This window comes from Tachysurus fulvidraco, chromosome 15 (genome assembly GCF_022655615.1).
Source record: "Tachysurus fulvidraco isolate hzauxx_2018 chromosome 15, HZAU_PFXX_2.0, whole genome shotgun sequence".
Taxonomy (NCBI): Eukaryota; Metazoa; Chordata; class Actinopteri; order Siluriformes; family Bagridae; genus Tachysurus; species Tachysurus fulvidraco.
The window spans coordinates 5,803,916-5,827,781 of NC_062532.1; the positions used below are offsets into that span (position 1 = coordinate 5,803,916).

General features: G+C 39.9%; 3 protein-coding genes across 4 annotated transcripts; 2 read left to right on the forward strand and 1 right to left on the reverse strand.

Moving 5' to 3' along the window:
- The first annotated feature begins 244 nt into the window (after positions 1-244).
- Positions 245-11,122, forward strand: ints10 (integrator complex subunit 10). 2 transcript variants are annotated; one of them, XM_027171868.2, is made up of 18 exons: positions 245-521; positions 1,473-1,540; positions 1,795-1,898; positions 2,132-2,271; positions 3,348-3,429; positions 3,511-3,651; positions 3,753-3,924; positions 4,000-4,169; positions 4,305-4,444; positions 4,590-4,743; positions 5,006-5,088; positions 5,400-5,543; positions 6,129-6,237; positions 6,919-6,998; positions 7,110-7,275; positions 7,591-7,684; positions 9,274-9,342; positions 9,922-11,122. In XM_027171868.2, exons 1-18 carry the CDS (start codon positions 393-395, stop codon positions 10,076-10,078), a joined length of 2,202 nt encoding a protein of 733 aa, XP_027027669.2. In that variant the 5' UTR covers positions 245-392; the 3' UTR covers positions 10,079-11,122. The 2 variants fall into 2 exon arrangements, with proteins under 2 accessions (XP_027027669.2, XP_027027670.2); XM_027171869.2 differs by lacking the exon at positions 9,274-9,342.
- Positions 11,111-14,604, reverse strand: tlr1 (toll-like receptor 1). The gene is made up of 2 exons (XM_027171867.2): positions 14,433-14,604; positions 11,111-13,712 (listed from the first exon to the last, which is right to left on the reverse strand). Exons 1-2 carry the CDS (start codon positions 14,499-14,501, stop codon positions 11,268-11,270), a joined length of 2,514 nt encoding a protein of 837 aa, XP_027027668.2. The 5' UTR covers positions 14,502-14,604; the 3' UTR covers positions 11,111-11,267.
- Positions 14,605-16,879: 2,275 nt separating this feature from the next.
- On the forward strand, positions 16,880-23,676 carry klb (klotho beta). Its single transcript, XM_027171842.2, has 5 exons — positions 16,880-17,677; positions 18,476-18,989; positions 19,113-19,381; positions 19,497-20,628; positions 22,032-23,676. Exons 1-5 carry the CDS (start codon positions 16,946-16,948, stop codon positions 22,424-22,426), a joined length of 3,042 nt encoding a protein of 1,013 aa, XP_027027643.2. The 5' UTR covers positions 16,880-16,945; the 3' UTR covers positions 22,427-23,676.
- Positions 23,677-23,866: the final 190 nt, after the last annotated feature.

The window sequence follows — 23,866 nt, forward strand, 5'->3', positions numbered from 1 at the left end:
ACATTTCTACTCTAACATATTTATTATTAATTATAATTAATAATTATATTTAATTCATAGCCTAAACAATACCAGGTAAAAAAGTAAAAAACAAACAAACAAACAAAAACAAACAAACTACAAACTCTCTTCAAGTTTATTAAGTAAAACGTAAATACCTATTCAGCAGTATGAAATAATTTATATTAGTACCTACTCACTCAAATTTAAAAAGACTTTTATTTTGCCACAGTCTCGTGCCCCAGAAGTAAAACGTCACGCGGCATTGTGCGCGTGCGCTGTTTACACACTCTTTATTCTTTGGTCTGTTTCATTTTGTGTGTTTTTATGAACAAAGGAGTAAAATCGTGAAAAACAACTTTCACCCCAACGCGGGAGTTGGAGCAGAAAACATGTCGGCACAGGGGGACTGTGATTTTTTGGTGAAACGCGCGCGTGAGCTCGTGCCCAAAGACCCGTGGGCTGCTAAAGCCTGGCTGATCAGCGCGCGCACTCTCTATCCGGCTGACTTCAACATACAGGTACAGACAAGAGGCTGATTTCCAGCATGCACATCATCCACAATCAGGGTTCTGTTGCATGCAAAACAATATCACCAGCATGCTTAAATTATTGCATGGTCATTTAAACACATTAGAAATAGTGGAAACTATGCAGCCTGATTATAATGATCATAATCACAATACTATACTACACTATACTATACTACTACTACTACTAATAATAATAATCCACCTACACATATACTCATGTTGTTGTTACTGCTGTATTGAGAGGTTTGTCAGAACCTTCATATCTTATATAAAGGACAATATGGATTTCTAATAGATCCTTTGTGTGTCTGATAAGATAAGATAAGATATACCTTTATTCATCACACAATTTGGAAATTTCTCTGTTTCAGCAGCAAAGAGTAAGAAAATGCAAATATATAAAAAGATATGACATGATATAATATACAGTATATACAAAACAAATGTAGAAAGAGTCCACGAGTAGTAGTTACACTAACAGATATATTGCACATAGGTAATATTGCATGATTTTGCATGTAAATTTCTGTTATTGCACATGTTTAAAATACTTTGTTATTGTTTATTATTGCAGTTAAACAGTAATAACAGTGTGTATTATGGTGACTGGTTCACTGGGAGTAGCTTTGATTGTAAAGTCTAATAGCAGCAGGGACAAAAGAGTGTCTGTATCGCTCCTTCAGACACTTAGGATGTAACAGTCTGTCACTGAAGGAGTTTTCTCTAGTTTTGCACCCATCCTCCTTTCTCCCACCTCCTGTACAGTGTCCCGAGGAATCCCCAGGACTGAGCTGGCCTTCCTGATCAGCTTGTTCAGTCTCTTCCTTTCTGCAGTAGAAATGCTGCTGCACCAAAATACCTCACCTTCAACTAACCTGATCCTTGCACCTATGATTTAATGTAAAAGCCTTCGTTTATCCTTTTCCCCATCTTTTGCAGTATGAGATGTACATGATCGAGCGGAACGCAGAGAGGACCTCGTCAGCTGGCAGACTGCTCTACGACATGTGAGTGCTGAAGTAAAAGATTATTCATACAGACTTTTATGATAAATTTTATAACACCGCATTGCTCTGATTGTAACACCTTATCGTTTCTATGGTAACAAGTTCTGTAGTGTCGGGAGTCTTAAAGACAGAGGACCTGCAGTACAGCAAATCAATTTGTACTCTAATAACGCCACATTAAAAATAAAAGATGCGTGTTGTGTATCGATGAGCTGCTCTGACGTTGATCTTTGGTTGTGATTTGCATCGAACAGATTTATTAATTTCCCGGAGCAACCAGTGGTGTGGCGTGAGATCGCCGTAATCACAGCAGCGTTGAGGAATGACAGCCAGGACAAGAATGCACAGTTCCTCAAAGGTGTGTTGTTGTGCGTCTGACTCTCGCAGGTCCTGTGCTGTAAATTTTATGTGTGTTTGGACCGCAGGAAGGTCGAGGGATTAAGTCTCCTGGAAAGGGGAAGGGTGTGTGTGATTGACGTCGTTTTTGAGACAGTTGGGATTTTTTAGTGTGAGTGACAAAGGAGAGAAGGGCACCAGGTAATTGTGTGTGTGTGTGTGTGTGTGTGTGTGTGTGTGTGTGTGTGTGTGTAGGTGTGTTTGAGACTCTCCCAGGCCCTGTGCAGTGTCAGATGCTTTTGAAAGCAACTGAACAGTGTTTTAACACTCTGGAGAAAGCAGAGATGCACCTGCTGCTTCTGAAGAGATTTCCAGAATCTGTGGTACAGCACGGGGTGAGCAAGAGTTACATTAGCAACACATACATTAATAAATAAGTAAAATGCATAATAATAAGAATATATTGCAGTATTTATAAAATCTTTTCCTTACAAGTTCTTATACAGATCTGCACAGTCCAGGCGGTTTTATTTCATAAAAATACACGTCTTTTTTTTTTTTCTTTTCTTTTCATTTTTATATCATCAGCTCACGGAGAAATTCTGATACAAAGGCAATCCTAAATTACATTTAGCAATCCTAAAATTTCACCCCATCATAAAAAAAAATACGTCCCTAACCCAAATGGGTCCCACCCCTGTATTGATAGCTCCGCCCACACATACATACGTAACCCAGACAACTAATGGAAAGAAATGTGTCTTTATCATAGCTGAAGGGAAGAACAATACGATTGTAGATAAACAAACAAGCAAAAATGACACACAAGCATAATCGTGTAAAGGACAAAGGCATATATTAGTTCTGTGTAACAAAGCAAAACCAACGTTACTCCTCTATCGAGAAGGAAAAAAACGCCTCGGCGTCTTAAGTAAAGTCGGCCACATATTCACAGATTGGAGTTTCCCGAGTCAATATCTCCTGAGCTAAACGCTGTTACTACACAAATAACACCTCTTTTCTATCGTAGTAATGTAGAGTTATTGACTCAGGAAACTCCAATCTGTGAATATGTGGCCAACTTCCTGCTCCTTCAGTTCTCTCCAGCGCTGGAAAGCTGATCCTATATTAACACGTCCTACTTCTTGCCTTATCATAAGCCTTTCTTCTCTTTCTTTCTTTGTTTTTATCCTCCATGTCAATGTTAAAACCGCTTTCTGCTAATGTCACACATGCGCACTGAACACTCTCTCCGCCACATATTGACAAGCCCCGCCCCTTTCTGCTCATTGGCTACACGTTAGTTTTGTTTTTGTTTTGTTTGGCGGCCCGACTCGGTTTGGTGAAGCATTTCTCAAACAACGGAGACCCCACCTTTAAGCGCTACTCTAAATCTGTTAAAAAGTTCTAGCATCATTTTGTTCTAACCACATAATTGTACCGTACTTTTATGTTCTGTTTATTATGTCAGGTGAGTTTAGGAGAGTCTCTGCTGGAAGCGGAGAACATGCAGGACTTGGACACACCAGTCAACTGTTACAGGAAACTGTTCGGTATGACATTTCCTTTCCAGCATTTCTCGGTCTTAATTTTATGTAACTAACCACATCTGTGTCTCTGGGTTTCTCTCGTAGTATGTGATGTCCTGCCGTTGATCATTAATAACATGGAGATGCGGCTTCCCGCCAGTCTGTTGCACAAGTACATGCACAAAGCGGCCGAGTTTTACATCGGCTATGTGACACGGGGCCCTTGCGCAGACGCACAGTTACAGGGTTGGTAGCGGCTACACTGTGTAGAGAATAATCCTGAAATCTTTATATGATGTGAGCATCAACATGATTACAATTGCAATTTAGTTTTCTACATTTATTAGGACCCCAGGAAGGGGGAGGGCTTAAGTCTCCCGGAAAGGGGCGGGGCCAACGGGGCGTGATTGATGGTTTGTCTGAGAAGTCGTCCTTGGTGGCGGAGCCGTGGGCGAGGCTGCTGGAGATTGTTGGGTCGGTGGGGCTGAGGTGTGAGTGGCAGGGAGAGAAGGGCACCAGGTAATCCTCTGTGTGTGTGTGTTTGTGTGTGTGTGTAAATGTGATGCATGTTAATGTGTGTGTTTGTGCATGCAGGACATACTTAGAGCTACTGCAGAGGGTGAAGGAGCTGTGCCGCTATTTGCCTGGTCTGGAGGGCGAGACTTTTTCTCGTTGCTGCGCCCAAATCGTCACCTGTTCCACACTAGTGCTCTTCCGGAGTGCACACTTCTATATCTCCACAGTGCAGCCCTCTCTCTTTCAGGGTGTGTGTGGGTGTGTTCGTATGTGCTACGTTCATTAGGGCTAAACTGAAATAAATGTGTTGTATGAAATAACTGTATATTAATTAACATTTGATTTTGTGTGTGTGTGTGTGTGTGTGTGTGTGTGTGTGTCAGGTCATAACTCACTGGGCTCGACTCCATGGGTTCTTGTGGAGGATCTTTCGAATGTCTTTAACGACATCGAGCCTGAGAGACCGAGCGGTAAACATGCGCACAAAAAACGCAAACTTGCAGACGGGCGAGAGAAAACAATGGTGAGGGTTAAAGAGATATACGAGAGACAAAAATAGCGAGAGACAGAGACACAAGGGCGTGACTAAATATTACTTCAGAATTAACAACAAACAGTGATCATGCCATGTTGATCAAGATCTCTGTCACGTCTGTGTGTGAATTTAGAGTTCCGATGATGAGGACGCTCTGGGGAAAGGACGCGGAAGACACATTTTGGTCAATAAGACTGAAATGCCAGCTTGGACCGAGACTCTGGAGCATTTCAGAACGGCTAGAGAGAGCTGGGACCTTTTACACTCGCACGAGACTCTGGAATCAGGTACTCTGTGTGTGTGTGTGCGTGTGCGTGTGTGTGTGTGTAAGATTGTGCCCTGGTATGTTGTCCCCTTCCCGGATGTTTTAGAAGGAGATATCCCCTCAGACAGAGATAACCAACTTATTAGTTATTAATTATCCCCACGAAACCTTCTCGTCTTGTACAAGTTAAACATTTCCATTCCACCTCAGCTAGAAATGCCATGAGTGTGTAAACATACAACATTGTGGCTAGGAAAAAAAAAAAGGTCATCATTTTTCTGCAGAGTTCAATAAGATCTGCGCAGCCTGGAAGACCGAAAGCTGGCTTTGGTTCCGGATATTTCTCACCGATATGATCATATATCAGGTATGAGCTCATTTATATATTATAAATCATGTTCATACAAATTTTCCATGAACTTTAGTGGACATAAACAGTAAAGGTTGAAACTTTAGAAGAACTAATCACAAAGGTGAGGCTACTGATCGGAAGGTCATGGGTTTGAACCCCAGGTCCACCAAGCTGCCATTGCTGGGCCCCTGAGTAAGGCCCTTAACCCTCAGTTGCTTAGTTGTAAGTCACTCTGAATAAGGGTGTCTGCTAAATGCCGTAAATGTAAATATACGGTGTGTGTGTGTGTGTGTGTGTGTGTGTGTGTGTTTGTGTGTGTGTTTCAGGGTCAGTACAGAAAAGCTCTGTCCAGTTTAGTGCAGCTCTCGTCTCTTCAGCCCCAGCAGAGCCACACGTCAGCCTCCACACTGGAGACACACCGAGCCTTAATCCAGCAAGCATCCTGTCACTACGCACTCGGGGAATACCGGGTAACACACACACACACACACACACACACACAATCTTATTACTACACATAGACTGATGCATCATCTTCACGTCTCGGCGAATTGGATATCGATCCGATCTTTCTACTCCCACCCAAAACGCAAATATATTTGACCTCATTTCTGGGGTAATTGAAATGGAACACGCTTTGGTAGAAGACAAAAAACTTGTTACGACAGTTATGCTACAAAAAAACAGCATTTACATTTATTTGTTTCTGGCGCGATGCTCGACTCGTGAGTCACCTGCGAGTGACGTACTTCCGTTTGGGAGGAGTATAGCGCTGACGTATGTGGCTCGAACAACCACATGCATTTACACCTGTCCAGTTTCATCTGAAATGCGTCCCAGACCTCCTCCTGAAGGGGTTTGAACCATCGGATTTATATCTGTCTCGAAAACCTTACGGAGGGCATTTACACCTGTTTTTGTTTTTTTAACGATCGGATAGCTATCCTAACACAGAAAACGAATGAAGTGACCAGGTGTAAAAAGCCCCTAAGTACATATGTATGCATAGTTGATTCTAATTGATGTGTGTGTGTGTTTTACATTCTATCCCCTAGCTGGCCTGTGAGAAGTTGTTGGAGGTGGTAAGTGGTCTTGTGCCTCAAAATCAGGAGGCAACCAAGTCCGGCGAGGAGCAGATCCGAGGACGAATCAAAGCTAAGAAAGGTGCGTCCAGCCATGAAGATCGATTCTGACCTTCATCCCTTTCACCTGGCTTGTCGGAGTTCTCGAGTGGTTTAGCGACGTGCATTTCTGAGAAGCTCGTCTGAGCTTCCGTCCATATTCACCTGACCGAATCCATTCTTTGAGCTGTCGCTTCAAATCAACCGTGTGCAGTGAAACCTTTGCTGCTGTCAGAATCCTTTTTTTTTTTTGTCTTAGTAAACTATCATGTTTTAGTAACACCTACAAATAATGCCTCTAAACACAAGCAAGCCTTTTAAATATAGAAAAGAAAAAAAAAAAAAGGATAGAAAATCTGGACTGAAGAACCAGATCACAGTGTCGTCTTTGCTCTCAAACAGAATGCAATGTAGCATAAAACCAAGAGATGATTTCAAATATAAAAAAAAAATACAGACTTCTCTGATGGTATTTTATATACCTTATAATTTCTTATATTCTTATCTTATATGAGTTAATTATATTTCCAGTATAATGCTGGATAAATAGATCTAGTTGCATTTTTTTGATATTAAAAAATATTACTGATATTACAGTTAATAATAATATAATAATTTTTTTAAATAATATTTTCATGTTTTGCATAAAGATTTGATTATATTTTTGTCTTTTGCACTTTGAAGTGAAATAGGATGTGGTTTTAAAGCCGTTTCCTGTTCGTAGGTAACGACTTGAGGCTTATTCCCTGCACTAGCAAAGACGTTCTGCCTTTTTGCCTGCAGCTGATGCTGGCCTGCTTCAAAGTAAACACAAACACACACACACACACACACATACACACATTGGATATTATTCACTGAGCATCATGATCTATATATAAGATTCTTGCTTTAAACCTCGACTATCCGTTTTAGTTGCGAGCGTTCGCAGACAACAGCAGAGACGACCTGTCTCTAGGTCACGTGATCGTCCTCCTGCAGCACGATTGGCCACAGGGTGAGACTCTCTTCCTGAAAGCGGTAGACAAAATTTGCGACCTGGGGAGTTTCCAGTACGAGAACTTCTTCAACTACGTCACCAGTATCCTTCACCGTGGCTAAGAAAGTCATTTTATTGTACTGTATGAACAAAGCAAGGATGATTTTCTTCCTTCAGGGCTACAGCACAAGCAAACAAGCTCATCATCACTCGTGTTGAAGCGATCCTTATTTCATTTTTGACTAATGAACTAATATACAGTAGGTAGCAATCTAGACTCGTTAGTTAGTAGGTTCTAGCTAACACTAGTAAGAGAATTGTCATGGTGAAAGCTGCGTATTTGTTTGATTGGTTGTTTGTTTTGTCACCCAAACAACATCCATGATCTCTTATTAATCCCCTTGACGACCAACCCAGACATTGACATGTTAGAAGAGTTTGCATACCTCCGTACGACAGAAGGTGGGCGGGTCCAACTAGAGTTATTGCCCAATCAGGGGATGCTAATTAAGTAAGTTTATATCTTCAAACATAATAACAATTTCCAAATAACTGCAACTGGCTATGAATGATATTTTATTGCAGACATTTTTCTTTTATATTGGATGAAACCTCTTGAAATCGGCTTCTTAATTATCGGCACCCTTTTATGTAAATGAGTGGAAAATGTGTATGAAATGAATAATAAACACAAAGTAAAGAACTTTGTGTTTTGACGATTTTTTTTTTTATTATTATTATTCATCCAAACGCAACAATCATTTCTTGAAACCAAAATCAATTGAAATAACAATTGTAATAATTGTCCAGTTGTAACGGAATTGGATTGTGTGTGAATCTTATTTAATAGTACCTAAAAAAAAAAAAGAAGGTAAGTTGAACGGTAAGTCGTTTCTCTTTCATGTACCTGATGTACAATCGTGTGCAATCTGTTATGCTCATTCTTCTGAAGGGTGCCAATAATTTTGTATCCTGACGCTAATGTTTCTATCAGGAAGAATAATACTTTTATACACGTTTCCCTTCTTTCTTTCCTTTCCCTACCTTAACTAGCCGGCTTAGCTTGTAGTGACCTCTAATAAGCACTGTGGCTGATTTTGCTTCAAATGACCTTTGACCTTACACATGGGGGTGCATTCAAGGCACAAAACTACACCCTTCAGTTGAAATAAGAAATATAATGGAAGTTATTTACTTTCTCTTTGACGTCATTGACTTCTCGTTGTTATGGACATTAATTTATAAAATTCACTGCAATCTGAAGCAATTTTCTTTTACAGGCTGAAAATATCGTTCGAGAAAAGACCCTTAAAGGTTTTTTTACTTGTATTTTTTGATATGTGTTAGGTCCATTTGTGTTTGTGTTGTGTCGGGAATGTGAAAATGTTCTGCTACCTCCCCTGTCAGTTCTAGCCACTGAAAAGAAATAAGCGGAGAAATCAGATCAGTTAGAAAAGCTGCTCAGTGCGACGTGGAATTGATCGAGCTCATTACTATTCATGAGCTCTCCCACTTGAGACCGCGCCCACTGCATTCGTGTAGCTCAGTGAGTTTCCTATACAGCATGGATGGCTGAACGCCAATATACCTGAAGAAGTCATTCTGCCACAATTCCAGGTGATTGTAAACAAAGTTCCTCTAGCCTAGGCTACTTATTGCGCTGGGTGAATGAATAGTCATGCTCTCATATCCTAGCGGTTAGCCAATCGGAGCCAAGCGGCATAGCTCATTGAATATTAATGAGAACCGGCGCAAATCGAGCTGAGTCTTCCTGCAGGCTTTCTATACCACACTAGAATGGCTTGAAACAAGGTAACCAAGACATTTTTTCCACAACAGATGTTACAGAGTTCATGGTAAACTTCAGACATTACCACAAAAGTAATGAAATGCGTGTGGCAGGGCATCTTTAAAGTCACATATGTCCGTTATTTTAGAGATAACGTCAGTGACGTACACCAAAAAGTTTTCTTTTCTTTTTAATACTGTTGTTAAATTTCTATTTATCTGACATTAAGCGATAACTTGGCTTGTATTTGTGGTCTTGAATGCAGCCCCTATTTTTTGGGGTGTTGATGAATTGGTGTTTGATGTCCATAGGAACCCCAGCCCCGCCCTGGGGGTGGAGTTAAATACCCTGCTGCTTCCTGGGGCTCAGAAGGCTGACAGGTACCCACCCCCACCCTCATCATCAAACCTTCCCCACCCCCCAAATCTGCCCCCCAGCCTGCTCATACGCCGCAACACATTGCTGTATTTCTCCCTTTACTGTTTCTTTATTTCACAGGATTTTCATTTCACAAGTTTTTTAGTTTTCGATCCATGGCATTTGTTGCAGTTTTGTGTCTTTTTTTTTTTTTTTGCTGTTGTTTTTGTTGTTGTTCTTCTTGTTGTTGTACATTTCAATGATTCAAATGTGATGTGTAATGTTTTAATATCATTATTAATGTTTTACTATGCCAAGATTGTGCATATTTATTACTCTGTTGTTGAGAGTGTCACAAATTATCAAGGGTGTGTGTGTGTGTGTGTGTGTGTGTGTGTGTGTGTGTGTGTGTGTGTGTGTGTGTGTGTGTGTGTGTGTGTGTGTGTGTGCGCGCGACGTGAGGTTTTCGGGTCATGACCGAGCTCATGAATCACATGAGCTGAGTCAGGGTTTGAAAATAGTTTACCAGTGCAAGGGTCTGGATATTTGTTACAGAGCAAGTCTGAAATCGTGAGTACTCAGTCTCGTTTCTGCATTTCCAGGCATCACACCGTGACTCGTGGCATTACCAAGGGTGTGAAAGAAGATTTTCGGTTGGCCATGGAGCGCCAAGTGTCTCGCTGCGGAGAAAATCTCCTTGCCGTTCTACATCGGTTCTGCATTAACGAGAAAATCATCCTCATCCAGTCCTTACCCTGACCTTGTACAGCAAAAGGAGTAAAATCTTCCCAGAATATTCCACCCGATCTTTTATATTAACCTTTATAACTAACAGATCTTCAACAGCATCCAAGGATTATTTTGGAATACATTTCTATTCTCTTGACAGAGAGAAATGGGTGGCACTTTAGTCTTTTAATCTGTCCGGCTCTCTTCAGACATACAACAGATTTCCTTAAACAGATCAGCTTCAAGCTAATATCACTTTACATGCAGTAGATCGCTAATTAAGGGAGCAGATAGCTGCATTGCATCCTGGAACTTGGACACCAACTTTTGCTGTCTCCACCACAGCAACATTGTATTTGACATTAAATATGACACATTTGCTTTGTTAGGAGATAATAAACACAATCTATCCATTCTCCTATACATGTTATACACTTATTTATTTTGATTCAGGGAGACATCTGCAACATTATTATCGAATTTGCAACATTTGAAAAAAAAATATATATTTTTCAACTGTTTTCTACTGACTTTTTGTAGCCTTTGTGAATTGCCTAGGTTTAGAGTTACCTATTTTGGATACGTACAGAGACCTCAAACATGCATCTGCGTCTTACTTCTAACAGGGTAATAGAATCTGGTATGTTTCCCTGTCTGGTATATTTCCCTGCTTGTGAAATTGCATATTGCAAAATAGCTAATAGGTTGCACTGGTTGCATCCTGTACTACGAAGAATCCCTCAGTGTTCTTAAGGTATTTATGTCCAAGTCATTATTTTGGCATCTAATATCTAAAGACTTGCCTGAATACCTAAAATATGATTTGTTTAAACTGTACTTAATTTGGCAACAGTTGAGGTCAGACTTTGAAATCACAGGGGAAAAAAAAAATCCCTGGTTCATAATATATAATGTACCACTGAAATAATCTTGGACTCGAACATATTGTGTAAATGTCTTTTATTTAGTTAAGCTATCAGATTTTTTTTTTTTTTTACTTTATATTTGAATGTTTATTCTTGCATACTTTAAATTGTTGTATACCTTTATCAAATAAATAGGTTTTGGATTTAATCATTCAGAAGTGTGGATCTTATAATTATAAGTATTTACTTATTTTGCAACTGTATTAAATTCTGTTGGGTCATAATTTGTTGTGGTGGTGCAATGTTTAGATCATTCAAAGTCTCATTCTCTTACTCTAAGGATCATTATCCTTTCATTCCCATGGTCTCTCAACAGATTCGGGTAGATCTGCTTCCAGCGCCGCCCGCAGGTTTGCCCAAAACATTCTCTGTTTGGCCTTGTCCTGGGGCCACTCTAAGTAGGTGCGTCTGGCCAGCATTGCCTTTAGCTGGTTATAATTAGAGGGTATAAGATATGCAGGCAATGGCTCTAGAAGAATTAGGATGATATTGTTCGTACCTCGTGTTATTAGCTCGTGGCTAGCAAAGTAAAGCTCATAGTGGCACCACTCACTCTGTACAAAGTGAGAGGACAGCACGAAGACACAGCATCTACTTTGTTCTATGCAACGGAGGATGTTGTCTAAGATCGGTCTTCCAGGGATGAAGTCTCGTTCATGGTGACACACTCTCAGTCTGTTTTTGCTCGCAGAGTCTTCACCTTCAAGCTTGGGCAAAAGTTGACCTATAACCCAGCTGGCATTTCTTTGGCTGTAGGAGATGAAAGCATGGAAGCATACTCCTTGAAGATCTTCTGCTCGTTGCTGGGATCTTTGAGCGCGGTGCTTTGCACGGGTCCATTTCCAAATCATGCTCATATACCAAGGAAGATCTAGTTGTTGGCATAGAATTCCTACAGCAACGGCTAAAATTATAGCTGGGACCAAAATGGTTACTGCGAGTAGTCCAGCATTGCAGGTGATCTCAAGCAGCCTGAAGTTTTTAAGCATTGTTTTTTTCCAGTATTCTGGGTAACTACATTGATACCCATCTGGCCAGCGATCCATGGTGATCCTTCGATTCTTTGAAGACTTTGAGCCCCACAATGTACCTTTGTCATCAATAAGGTTGGTGAATTCTCGCAAAGGACAGGTACAGATGTAGGGATTACTACTGATATCCACTACACTTAGGTGTGAACAGGTCTTGAGAGTCCTTGTTGATGGTGCATGCAGGAAGTTCCCACGTAGCACAAGTTTCTGCAATTTTGGATACCCCAGGCAGTCAGGAAGATCCACTAGACGATTTGCAGTAAGATCTAGAACTTTGAGAAAGTTCAGACCAGAGATATTTACTGAAATTGCACTGATGTGGTTGCTCTGGAGGTTGAGATTGACTAGATTATTTGGCAAGCACTTGAACACAGTCTGGTCAAACTCATTAAAAGATAAATCCAAGTGCGTGATTTTAGATGGCCAAGTACATCTACCCTGAGTTTCCTTATAAGTCAGTGAATTCTGGCTAAAGTCTACGTATCTTAAAGAGCTCATTAGTTGAACTCTTGAAGTCAGTGGCATCAAATGTCTAAGGTTATTGCCCTTCAACAGCAGTATCTCCAGATTGATCAAAGTTTTACATTCCCCTTCGGGACCTTTGAAGACTTTTTCAGTTAGGACACAGTCAGATAAATCAAGCATCTGTATCATGCTAACAACTCTTGGGCAGGTCATATGAACTATTGGTGACTGTGCAAAAGTTAGGTTTTTTGTAGGTATATTGATGATGTAGTCATATAGATTCTGCTGATCAAAAAGGAACACTGTTACTGATGCCTGTCTAATACTGAAGGAATCTAACGAGTAGCCTTGGATCACAAAATAAAGTCCTTTCATACTGTTTAGTGTGAGTTGAGACAGACTAAACTGACGAATAGATGATATTAAGGCTCCACTGGTAAGAGATGTTATTACCTCCCAGGTAGTGAAGATAAAAGATAGATGTAAATGAACCGTTTGAATGTGTACTTGGCGTACCATGGGATTTCTGAAGAAGTCCTCTGGATTGTGTAACCCCCTTAGCTCTACTTCTCTAAAGGATGTCAAAGCATCAACAATTATTGGGAGATCATATGCATTATTGGGCATTTGCACAACAATTTTGTTGGTTTTTGTACCCGTGAGACTTCCGTTTTCATACGAATTCAAATTTTGAGCCTGAATGAAAAGGATTTGGAGATGGAGGCCAGATATGTTAGCAAAGCTGTTGTTCTCAATACTGCTTGCACTCAAACCAAGCCACTGAAGTTTTGTGAGTTTGGTAAACTCACCCCCCAGTGCTATAACTGCAAGTACGTTGGATGACAAGTCCAAGTACTGTAGGTTTTGTGCTCGAACCAGGTATTGTTGGTGGGATAGCATTTCCAGGTTGTTGTGGGACAGATCCAGTGTTGTCAGAAGAGGGGTGGAAATAAATGTGTCTGGGTGTATATCTTTCAGAATGTTCCAGGAGAGATTAAGAAAATGGAGTCTGGGCGTTCCATGAAAGTCATATTTCTTCAGGGTCCAGATGCGATTCTGAGAGAGATCTAGGCTTTGTGTAAATGGTGGGATATCAGTGGGGACAGCAGAAAGGTTTCTGGAAGAGTAGTCAAGAATTAATATCTCCATGTCCAGCAAGAATGAAGGTGGCAAAGACATCAGGAGTACCACCAATGACAAGCAGGAGGGAAGCCCTTGAGCCTTCATTAGTGGAAGTATTGTCTGTTAAAATTTACAAAGTTAGAAACTGAATTATAGATGTACCTCAGCAAAAATTGCAAACATTATCCTTATTCATTAATGGTAATTACATTATATTGTTTGTTAATGTGCCATTTTGGCTTTTAGGACAGAGCTTCAATCAAAGCCATTATCTTCTAAATAATTTTGACTTTCTCTGCTTCATTCTAACTTTCTGGTGTACAAATTTACATTGGGACAGCAAAAATATTACAAAAATGAATTATCCGGACAGCTTAAACAAACAACAGTGTTTGAATTGTATTTTAATAGTCTATAGTATTTACAGAATTAATTACTAGTGGTTTAATGACCTTATTCAGAAAATCTTGCTAAAATAAAATAAATAAATAAATAAAATACTACATTAGGGTTCAGTTATAACAAATGACTACCAAACCCATTTAATTTCAGTACTGTTTTTCTGTTCCTTAGGGGAAACCACTCTTAAATAGACTCAGTGCCAGAGTTGAAGGCTTTATATTATTAGGCTTCCCTTTTCCTCTATTTGCCATTCTGTCTTAACACAGTTAGAACTTTTTAGTAATATCTCAACTTCTCGTGGGGTTTAATTGTATTTTATTAAATTTGTTATTAAAGGCTGACCTCTACAGAGTTTTTTCAGTCAACCATTCAAGTTCGTCAAATTTGTCAGTTCAATCAACAACAACAAAAAAATAGGATTAATGACTGGTTACTTACCCGAAAAGAATCTGTTTTGAGGATTGTTTTGCTGTGTAGTTGATGACGACTAGCAGTAACGCATATCATGTCGTTTTCAGTCACAGTCAAGTCACAGAGTAAAATAATGAGGTTTTCCTTCTGCTTTCTTTTTAAATGGCACTTCCTGCTAGATACACCACAAAAGATGTTTGCATGATTCAAACAACTCAAGTGCTATAATCTGACACCACTGTGAGATAATTACTGAGATTTACCAACATCTTATATAACAACCAGTATTATTATTTTCAGACCATCCCAGTATCAGCAGTAGTGCAAGGGTTTGAAGGCCTTAATGAAAAAATCTAATATACTGTATAAGTACTTTTTAACAAAGACAAAGACTACTTTTTAACAAAGGCATTTTTAGTATGTGGTTAAAGGAGGTAATGCTGATAAACAATAGTTCTAACCTTTAAAAAATAGCTAAATTAAAAACAATTGTAAATAAGAGAACTGATCTGGTATTAAACACTGGTTTTGTACAATAAGGGAAATAAGTATTCATATATTAGTTTATATGAGTCATCCAATACCTTCATGATAATTGTGCTCTGTGTGTGTGTGTGTGTGTGTGTGTGTGTGTGTGTGTGTGTGTGTGTGTGTGTGTGTGTGTGTGTGTGTGTGTGTGTGTGTGTGAGAGCATCCTCAGCTAACTCCAACTTCCACATGAGAGAGAGAGAGAGAGAGAGAGAGAGAGAGAGAGAGAGAGAGAGAGAGAGAGAGAGAGAGAGAGAGAGAGAGAGAGAACGAGAGAGAGATTGCACAATCATTGTGTTTACATTCGCTGAAATTAAAGTCTTTAGAAGTCCTGGTGTGTTGTGTTATAACTGACAGCTAAAGGTGTTTTTTTTAACATAGTTCTCTAATAGAATATTAATGAGGCATGAAACATTGTCTGCTTCTCCTCCTCGTTTGTTTCTCTTCCTCTTTCTCTCATCCCTCTTTCTTTCTCCTTTTTTATCCTTTTACTCTTTATTGAAGACACCCTTCCTTCCTCCCTCTCTCCCTCCCTCCTTCTTTCTTTCTTACTTTCTTTCTTTCTTTTCCTTCCTTCCTTCCTTCCTTCCCACCGGTCCCGTCCTGTGCTGTCCCTTTTCCGCTTCCTTTCGGAGGAAACAGGGAGGAAAAAGGCTAAAATGCTCATTTAATGTCCTTTTTAATAGAATTTTCTGCCCATTAAACTGTCTACAACAAATGACAAAGATAATTCGTCCTTGTTTTTATTGTTTTTAAACCAAAACCATGAGAAGGTACAGATTGTACAGTTTGAGGGTTTTTTTTTTTAAGGAAAGGAAGGAAGTGTTAAAATATCTGAAAATGAATGTTCACTTGTTTTACTTGCTGTTGTTGTTGTTGTTTTTCCAATGTTGCAGTGTGTCCTCAGTTTGATTTCATTTACTCCATTCAGGTTGCGTCCCAAATCACCATCACATCCTGTTTCAGTGTCACGAATAGATGTCTGTGATGAAACCTGTCATCACCTCTGGCTGCTTAAATCCGATTAGCTAATGTTTGATTTGGATTAGCCAATGTTTGATCTGATTCACACATCGGACCTTGCAGCATGTCTGCTTTATGAAGTGTTTTATTATTTTATTTTATTTTTTTACTCAAAAACAGTGGGTAAGAAAACATTGATCTAAGTGCCTCTTTCACAAGGAGCTGAGACGAAAGAGAAAAAAGTTCTTTCTTTCGTTCTTTCTTTCTTCTCTCTGTATGCATTAATGTCTCTCTTTAACCTTCTCTTACACTTTTTTCTTTTATCTTTCATGTTTTTTTTTTATTTTCTATCCCTTTGTGTTTTTTCTCTTTTCTCTCCCCATCTTCTATTCAGTCTTTCCTACTGTACTTTCTTTATTGGGGTATCGTCTGAACCAACATTTGTAAATTCATATCATACTGACAGGAAACAGTGCATTCAATTCAGGTGTATACCAATTACAGACTGCGTACAATTTAGAAATGTACTCAGCACGTGTCTTTGGGCTACAGAATCCAGGTAAAATTGCCCACTGAAGACGCTTATTTAGTCTTCTTGGAAGCTGCAATGATTTCCAGTTAAGTGTTTGAAAAGTTACTTTCTTGCAATACAAATGTTGTCTTCCTCTCTCTCACTCCCGGTCTCTAGAGATCGTGGCAGGGGAAAAGAGAGCCAGGAAGACAGGGAAGAGTTGTTAGTTGCGCTTAAGGATTAGAGTTCATGTTAATCATTGATCAGAGGTCCTCCTTTCAGCCATCAGCAAGCTTTTGAGTGTGTGTGAGTGAGAGAGAGAGAGAGAGAGAGAGAGAGAGAGAGAGAGAGAGAGAGAGAGAGAGAGAGAGAGAGAGAGAGAGAGAGAGAGAGAGAGAGAGAGAGAGTCATATGGCAGTTGAGTCATGTACAGAAATCAGATGTCCTCTTCTCGTCTAAGATACAGCTCTTTTTCCTCTGCCTCTAGAATGAGTCTTGGTCCTGGATCTGACCTGCTATCATATGCATTTTTTCAAATATGACCTGTGTCCTCTTTCTTTCTTTCCTCCTCATGACAACCGGCGTCTGGGACACAGCAGAGTGTTCATCGGGTGATGGAAAGAGCTTATGGTATGGGTTAATGAACCAAAGCGAGTTTTTATCCGGAACGTTCCCTAAGGGTTTCCTCTGGGGTGCTGGAACTGCAGCATTCTCAACCGAGGGATCATGGGATCAGGATGGGAAAGGACTTTCTGTTTGGGACCATTTCACTCACCACACACTTGGAAGACGGAATATTAGCTCCTTGACAGCCGATACAGCCAGCAACAGTTACGTGCTCTGGGAAAAGGACATTGAATCACTTCAGTACCTTGGAGTCAAATTCTACTCGTTCTCTATATCATGGCCACGTATTTTCCCAGACGGAGATGCCACGGGACAACCGAATCTTGCTGCTGTGGATCATTACCTCCGCCTGATTGGCCGGTTAAAAGCACTCAATTTGGACCCTGTGGTGACCCTGTTTCACTGGGATTTGCCCCAAAACTTGCAGGAGGAATTGGGAGGCTGGACAAATGCAAAATTGGTGCAGATTTTTGCTGACTATGCTGCATTTTGTTTTAAAACCTTCGGCCAAGACGTGAGATACTGGATCACTATACACAACCCAGTCTTGATTGCATTTCTGGGCTATGGAATGGGAATTCATGCACCAGGGGTGTCCGGTAACCCTGCTGACCCTTTCATCGTTGCACATAACCTCATCAGGGTGAGCACAAGGTCGAGAGGTCAAAGGGTATTCGTCAGAGTTAGGGGTGTTCGATTTTTTTAGAGAGAATAATAGAAGTTTATAGGCGTAGCTTCACTGCAGACTGCAGAAAAAACAATAATTAATGATGTCACACTTCGTACCACTTTTATACTATAGCACTGTTGAATTTGTTAAACATGGTTAAACAAGGAATCTTCTATCACTGCAGTTCTGACAGTAGGTTATGTTAATGATCTGTTTCAAAATATGTTAGCATATATGCTCCATGTAACCAGATTAAAAAGAAGCGTTTATTAGTATCATTAATACTATGAAACTTTCTTTGAAAATGTTTATCATTGAAGCCTCACCGTGAGGGAATGCTGATTGGTTGGGGTTTATAGTTTTCTAAAATGTTACTGTTTCTGTAAGGACCAAATGAGAACTGTATGTGTTGGCAAATTGCTCTGATATATTGTTTATTATGGTATAAGAAAAAAAATCAGCTTCAGGTTATTCAATTTGCCGCCGTTGTTAATAAATTTACTACAATAGCACATCCTGTTGTGGTTTATTTCATAATTTAGAAATAACCCTACAAATTTCAAGCCCATATAATCAATCCACCAAGACATGTTAAGGTCGGAACATTGTTTATCTTCACACTGAGCTCCTAAGGCTATTTTGCTAAAAAGCAAGCTTATTCTGATAAATTGGATATTAGAAGTGATGCATATGATAATATTTAAATTTAATTTAATGTTTTTGTATGATTGGCCTGATTTAAAAATAAGCGCATACATTTTCATTTCACAGGCACACGCAGCAGCCTGGCACATTTACGACCAGCACTTCCGTCCCCATCAGCATGGCCAAATCTCAATCACACTCGGCTCCTATTGGGTGGAGCCTTTCAATGGCCAGGCTACACCAGTGAATGTGGAGCTCTGTCAGAGGTCTGTGGAGGCCATGATCGGCTGGTTTGCAGAACCAATACATGGAGCTGGTGATTATCCATTGTCCCTACGTTCATCTCACCCAGGCCTGGTCCCAAATTTTACATCAGAGGAAAAGCTTTGGGTGCGTGGCACAGCTGATTTCTTCTCACTGGCATTTGGGCCTGATTCAGTACGTGCAGGGAGAATTTTGGCCCGATTTGGCCAGACTGTGGCACTGAACCTGAGAAAAATTCTGGGCTGGATCCAGAAGGAGTATGAGGACCCTCCAGTGGTGGTGGCAGAGAGCAGTTGGTTCTCTGATGCCTCTGTCGGAGTGGAAGACACGGTGGCCATTTACCTCATGAAGAGATTTCTTAACCAGGTGCTTCAAGGTTAGAGGAGTGTGTGAATACCATGAATCACTGTCACAGACACAATTATAGACATAGTAGAATATTAGAATTGATTCATGTATGTGTTATACATTTAGGATTCTGTGTATGTTTATACTTTAGCGGTGGTCGTGGACCATGTGAAGGTCTTTGGCTACACAGCCTGGTCTCTGGTGGATGGGTTTGAGTGGAACAGTGGCTACAGCATAAGAAGAGGGCTTTTCTACATCGACTTCAACCAGCCTGAATTCATCAGGGTCCCGAAATCAACAGCTAAATACTACAAGCAGATCATCAAGGACAATGGCTTTCTTGATGTGGAGACAGAGAAAGACATTGACGGTCATTTTCCCTGCAATTTCCAGTTTGGTGTGGCAGATTTTATCCTGCAGGTGAGGGGAAATAGGAAAACAGAGAACACTTTTCCAACGTATAGGGCATATTTCTTTTGTTAGCTGTGTTAGCACTTCCCCCAAATTCACCGATGCTTATTCTTTAATTTTGCAGGTCCATCTACAGCCATTTTCACCTCAGTTCACTGATCCTGTTCTATATCGGTGGAACATCAGTGGCGATAGTGCCCTCCATCCTGTCTTAGGAGTAACTCTTCGCACTCGTGGCTCCCAGTGCACCGACTTCCTTGCTATTCAACATCACATCCGCCTCATTGAAGCCACAGGGTCATCACATTACAGATTTGCCCTGGATTGGCCTCGGCTTTTTCCCAACGGTGACATTACATCTGCAGATGCAGTAGCAGTGCGATATTACCGCTGCATGCTAACTGAGCTGCAGAAAAAGGGTATTGGTGCAGTTGTTACACTCTACCACCCCACCCTTAGGTCACACACACTGGGCTTACCAAGGTTGCTGCATGCACAAGGTGGATGGATGAATACAAGTACTGGTGATGCATTTGTTGACTATGCCACGTATTGCTTTCAAACATTTGGGACACTCGTGAATGTCTGGATCACTGTGAATGAACCAAATCGCCTGATAGAAGCGTATAACATAAGTGCAGAAGAAAGAGACGTGGTAGTCCGCACCATTTTGATGGCACATGCTCGTGCTTGGAATATTTACAACGCACGTTTCCGTCGACACCAGGGGGCAAAGATAAGTTTTACACTCCATGCTGATTGGGTGGAACCGGCCAATCCTTTTGTAGACTCTCACACCAGTGCTGTCCGACACTTTTTATTCTTTGAACTTGGACGTTTCCTCGATCCTATCTTACAGAACATAGACTACACTGAAACTAAAAGATGCAATGACTGCTTCCGTATGCCACGCTTTTCAGAGCATGAGAAGTTTGAGCTTAGAGGAGCCCTAGATTTCATTGCTCTCAATCACTTCACAACTCGTCTGGTTTACCCGAAATTGAGAGACCCCCATCCTAGTTCATCTGTCCATGATTATGGCTGCTCTTTTATGACAGATCCAACATGGGAGTCCTCTTATAAGGGCCAAGCTGTAGTGCCCTGGGGGCTCCGCAGAGTCCTGAGGTGGGTAAAGAGTCGCTATGGTAACAGTCACCCTGTTATTATCACAGCCACAGGGATTGATGATCAGGCATCCCATAATGACCACCTAAGGCAGAAATATATAAAGACCTACATGCAGGAAGCATTAAAAGGTAAGACATAAAAATATGAAGAAGCACACTAAGCACCTTTATTATACACAGCCTAGACAAGGGGTTGGCAACCCGCAGCTCCGGACCCACAAGTGGCTCTTTCATCCCTCTGCTATGGCTCCCTGTAGATTTGGAAAATAAATATTTAATTTAATTTAGACATTGAACATTTTATTTGAAAGTAACCTTAAACCAAGCATCTTTTTTGTTAATGTTAGTTCAAGATTTGAAATCACTTGATAACTGGTAAAAATCTTTAGATAATTGCAACAAGAAGTGCTACAGGTACTGTACAGTACCTGCAAAACATTAGCTAGCTGACACCACTGATGAAGCTATCTATGGTTCCACTTTATAGCAGAACATTTAGATATTTCACTCTAAAGTCCAGTCTGTTGCGGTTTCACTATTCATAATCAAATGCGGCTCAAGCGTGTTGTGAGAAAATCTCTTGTTTTGCCACTATTGCCTCTCCCTCATACAATCAAAGGTTAAAGGTTACATAACACAGTTTTGCTGAAGCATTTCCTCACACCAATGCTACTTATCAGCTGACCTCCTCACTCTTCCAGCCAGAGTTTATAGAGGACCTTTGAGATCATTACTATTTTATGCAGTTGTGAATGTTTGTGTGTGAGAGGGCATGTTATAGAGAGGGTATGTTTTCAAAAAGCAAAATGAAAAAAAGCAAAGAATTGATTTTAGTTCATGAAGTTAGGGTTAGGGTTTGCATGTAAATGACAGGTCCTCACAAAGAAGATAAAACTGTGTTTGTGTGTGTGTGTGTGTGTGTGTGTGTGTGTGTGTGTGTGTGTGTGTGTGTGTGTGTGTGTGTGTGTGTGTGTGTGTGAGAGATACAATAGCATGATATGTATCTGAACTTTCAACCCAGTATCCTAATGTTTACCAATACATCTGCATTATGAAATTTTTATTGCAACATACTTGAGTATATGAAGCATGTGAAGTGCATGACATTTAATATGGTCTTTAAAAAAAAAACAATATAAAATTGCTTCATCATTTTATCACAACCTGGTCAGGGATGTGGATCCAAAAAATCGGGAACCTAGTCTGTATCAACAGCACACTTTCATTTGCAGTTTTATTTCTAGTTTGGTGAAAAAGACATCCTATCCTGGCAACCTTATCATCAGTCTTTTCTGTTGCCCCTGTGCATGGAACAGCTCGATTCCTGCACCAACGGGCTGCTATTAGTGCTTGTGGCAAATGAATAGTGTATATTAATATATTTTTTAAAACATATATTTTTTTAGTATATATTTTTCTAACTGTAAGTGTTTGTATAAAAAGTTGAATGAGGAGACAGAATGAGTGAGACTATAGACAACTGAAACCTCCCTCAACCCTCTCTGTCTCTTTTTCTCTGTCTCTCTATATAGCTCGTGTCCTTGATGGAGTTGATGTGCGTGGTTTTTATGTTTGGAAGCTGCAAGACCATCACACTCCGGATTTTGGATTCTTCCTCTCCCCCAACCATCAGTCCCGTCCCAAAGCCTCTGTCTCTGTTTACCGCCAGCTCATCTCTCAGGGTGGCTTTCCCTCCATCTCTGACTCGGTGACTTCATCTTGCAAGCCAGTTGTGAGTCAATCAGAATGCTGGATCTGTAAGAACAAACCATTTCTCTTTTTTGGCTTGTGTCTTATGATCAGTGTGTCTGTGCTAGCCAGTGTCATGGTTAATGGCATGATAAGAAGGAGCAGGAGGAAGAAAAGAATAAAGACAAGAAAGAGGAAGATGGGCCAGGCCATGAGAAGGGTGGTATATAGAATCTGAAGATCTTTCTCTGAACCTACTGAACCTTCTTTCCCACAAAGTCACAATTGGAGAAAGAAAGCAAGCAAGCAAGCCTAAATGTACCAGATCAACCAAGCCATCTTTGGTACTTGTGCTGTGATTCTAATCACACATTGTGGGCTAGGTTCCCTTTGGAGTCTGATCCCTCTGAAGGTTTCTTCATCTCTAAAATGATCTCTGCAAATTAGACATCCTGATTTGTGTAAAGCTGCTTTGTGACAATAGCCGCGAACAAAATTGTGCACTGAGTATGTACAGTACCTGCATTCCATTCAGTACATGATGCTGCTGATCAGTTTACATGTGTTGCCATTGTCATGTGACCTATGATGTCAGATTAGCCACAAAAGTAAGTTTTTTAGTTAATAATTAACTCTAGTGTTGTTAAACAGTATGGTTTAACTTAAAAGGAAAATGTCAAATGTAAGTAAAAGTGGACTGAATTGGACTAAACTGAAGCACAAATCCTGCATGCCTTGAGCTGATTGAGTACAATTAGGATAAATTGCATCAAATTTCATTCATCACATTGTTTCATAAGTGACTGACATGTCTTTTCTGCATTCACTGCTACGAGGATCTCAAGCGCAGATTTACTAATGAATGTATAAAATCTTAATGCTGCATTTCTTTTAAATCGGTTTGGTATCACAAACTTTCTGTTCACATTACTTGTGATTTGAGAGCACGGTGTTCTGTTGGGCTTCTTTGGTCAACCATTACAAAGATGAATAATGCTCTTGACTAGATTTCTACATTTGCTTAAATTATATATTTAGTTATTGCTGTAATTTTAAGTGATACGAGCATGGCTAACAAAACCTCAATTTTAGTTGTCTGTAAAAAAAAATCATTTGAGTTCTTAATAAGTGATTACTGAGATGTTGAACTGTAAATATTGTATAAATCTATGTTGTGATTACAGTATAATTAAATGAAATTTAAAAATAATTTGTATGCATTTGAGGATGTGATCTTGGAACATCCGGTCATCTGGTGAATTTTTAGTAGAAAACAAATAAAACTCAAATCATTAGTGTGTAATTACAATAAAAAATGTAGTGGAGTAGGAAAAAAATTCCACAAAAGACGTTTTTATAAATAAAGAAATGTTACACCAATAATGAAAACAAAGCTGCTCTGAAATAGAACATATTGAATTGTTTTATTGTGACCAAGATGTTATATGTAATATACATTTTAATAAATAGAAACATAATAAATTCCAACTCTCAGCATTGTCTCAACTGAATTAAAAAAACACTTGTTTCAATGAATATAAATAATGATAAAATACTTTTTGACTCACGTTTACGACATATTACTAGTAACATAAATACTGTTAGTATTGCATTATCAGAACTGTCAGTCATATACAAACTCTCACTCTTTGTGTACATTACCGATCTGTCATATTCT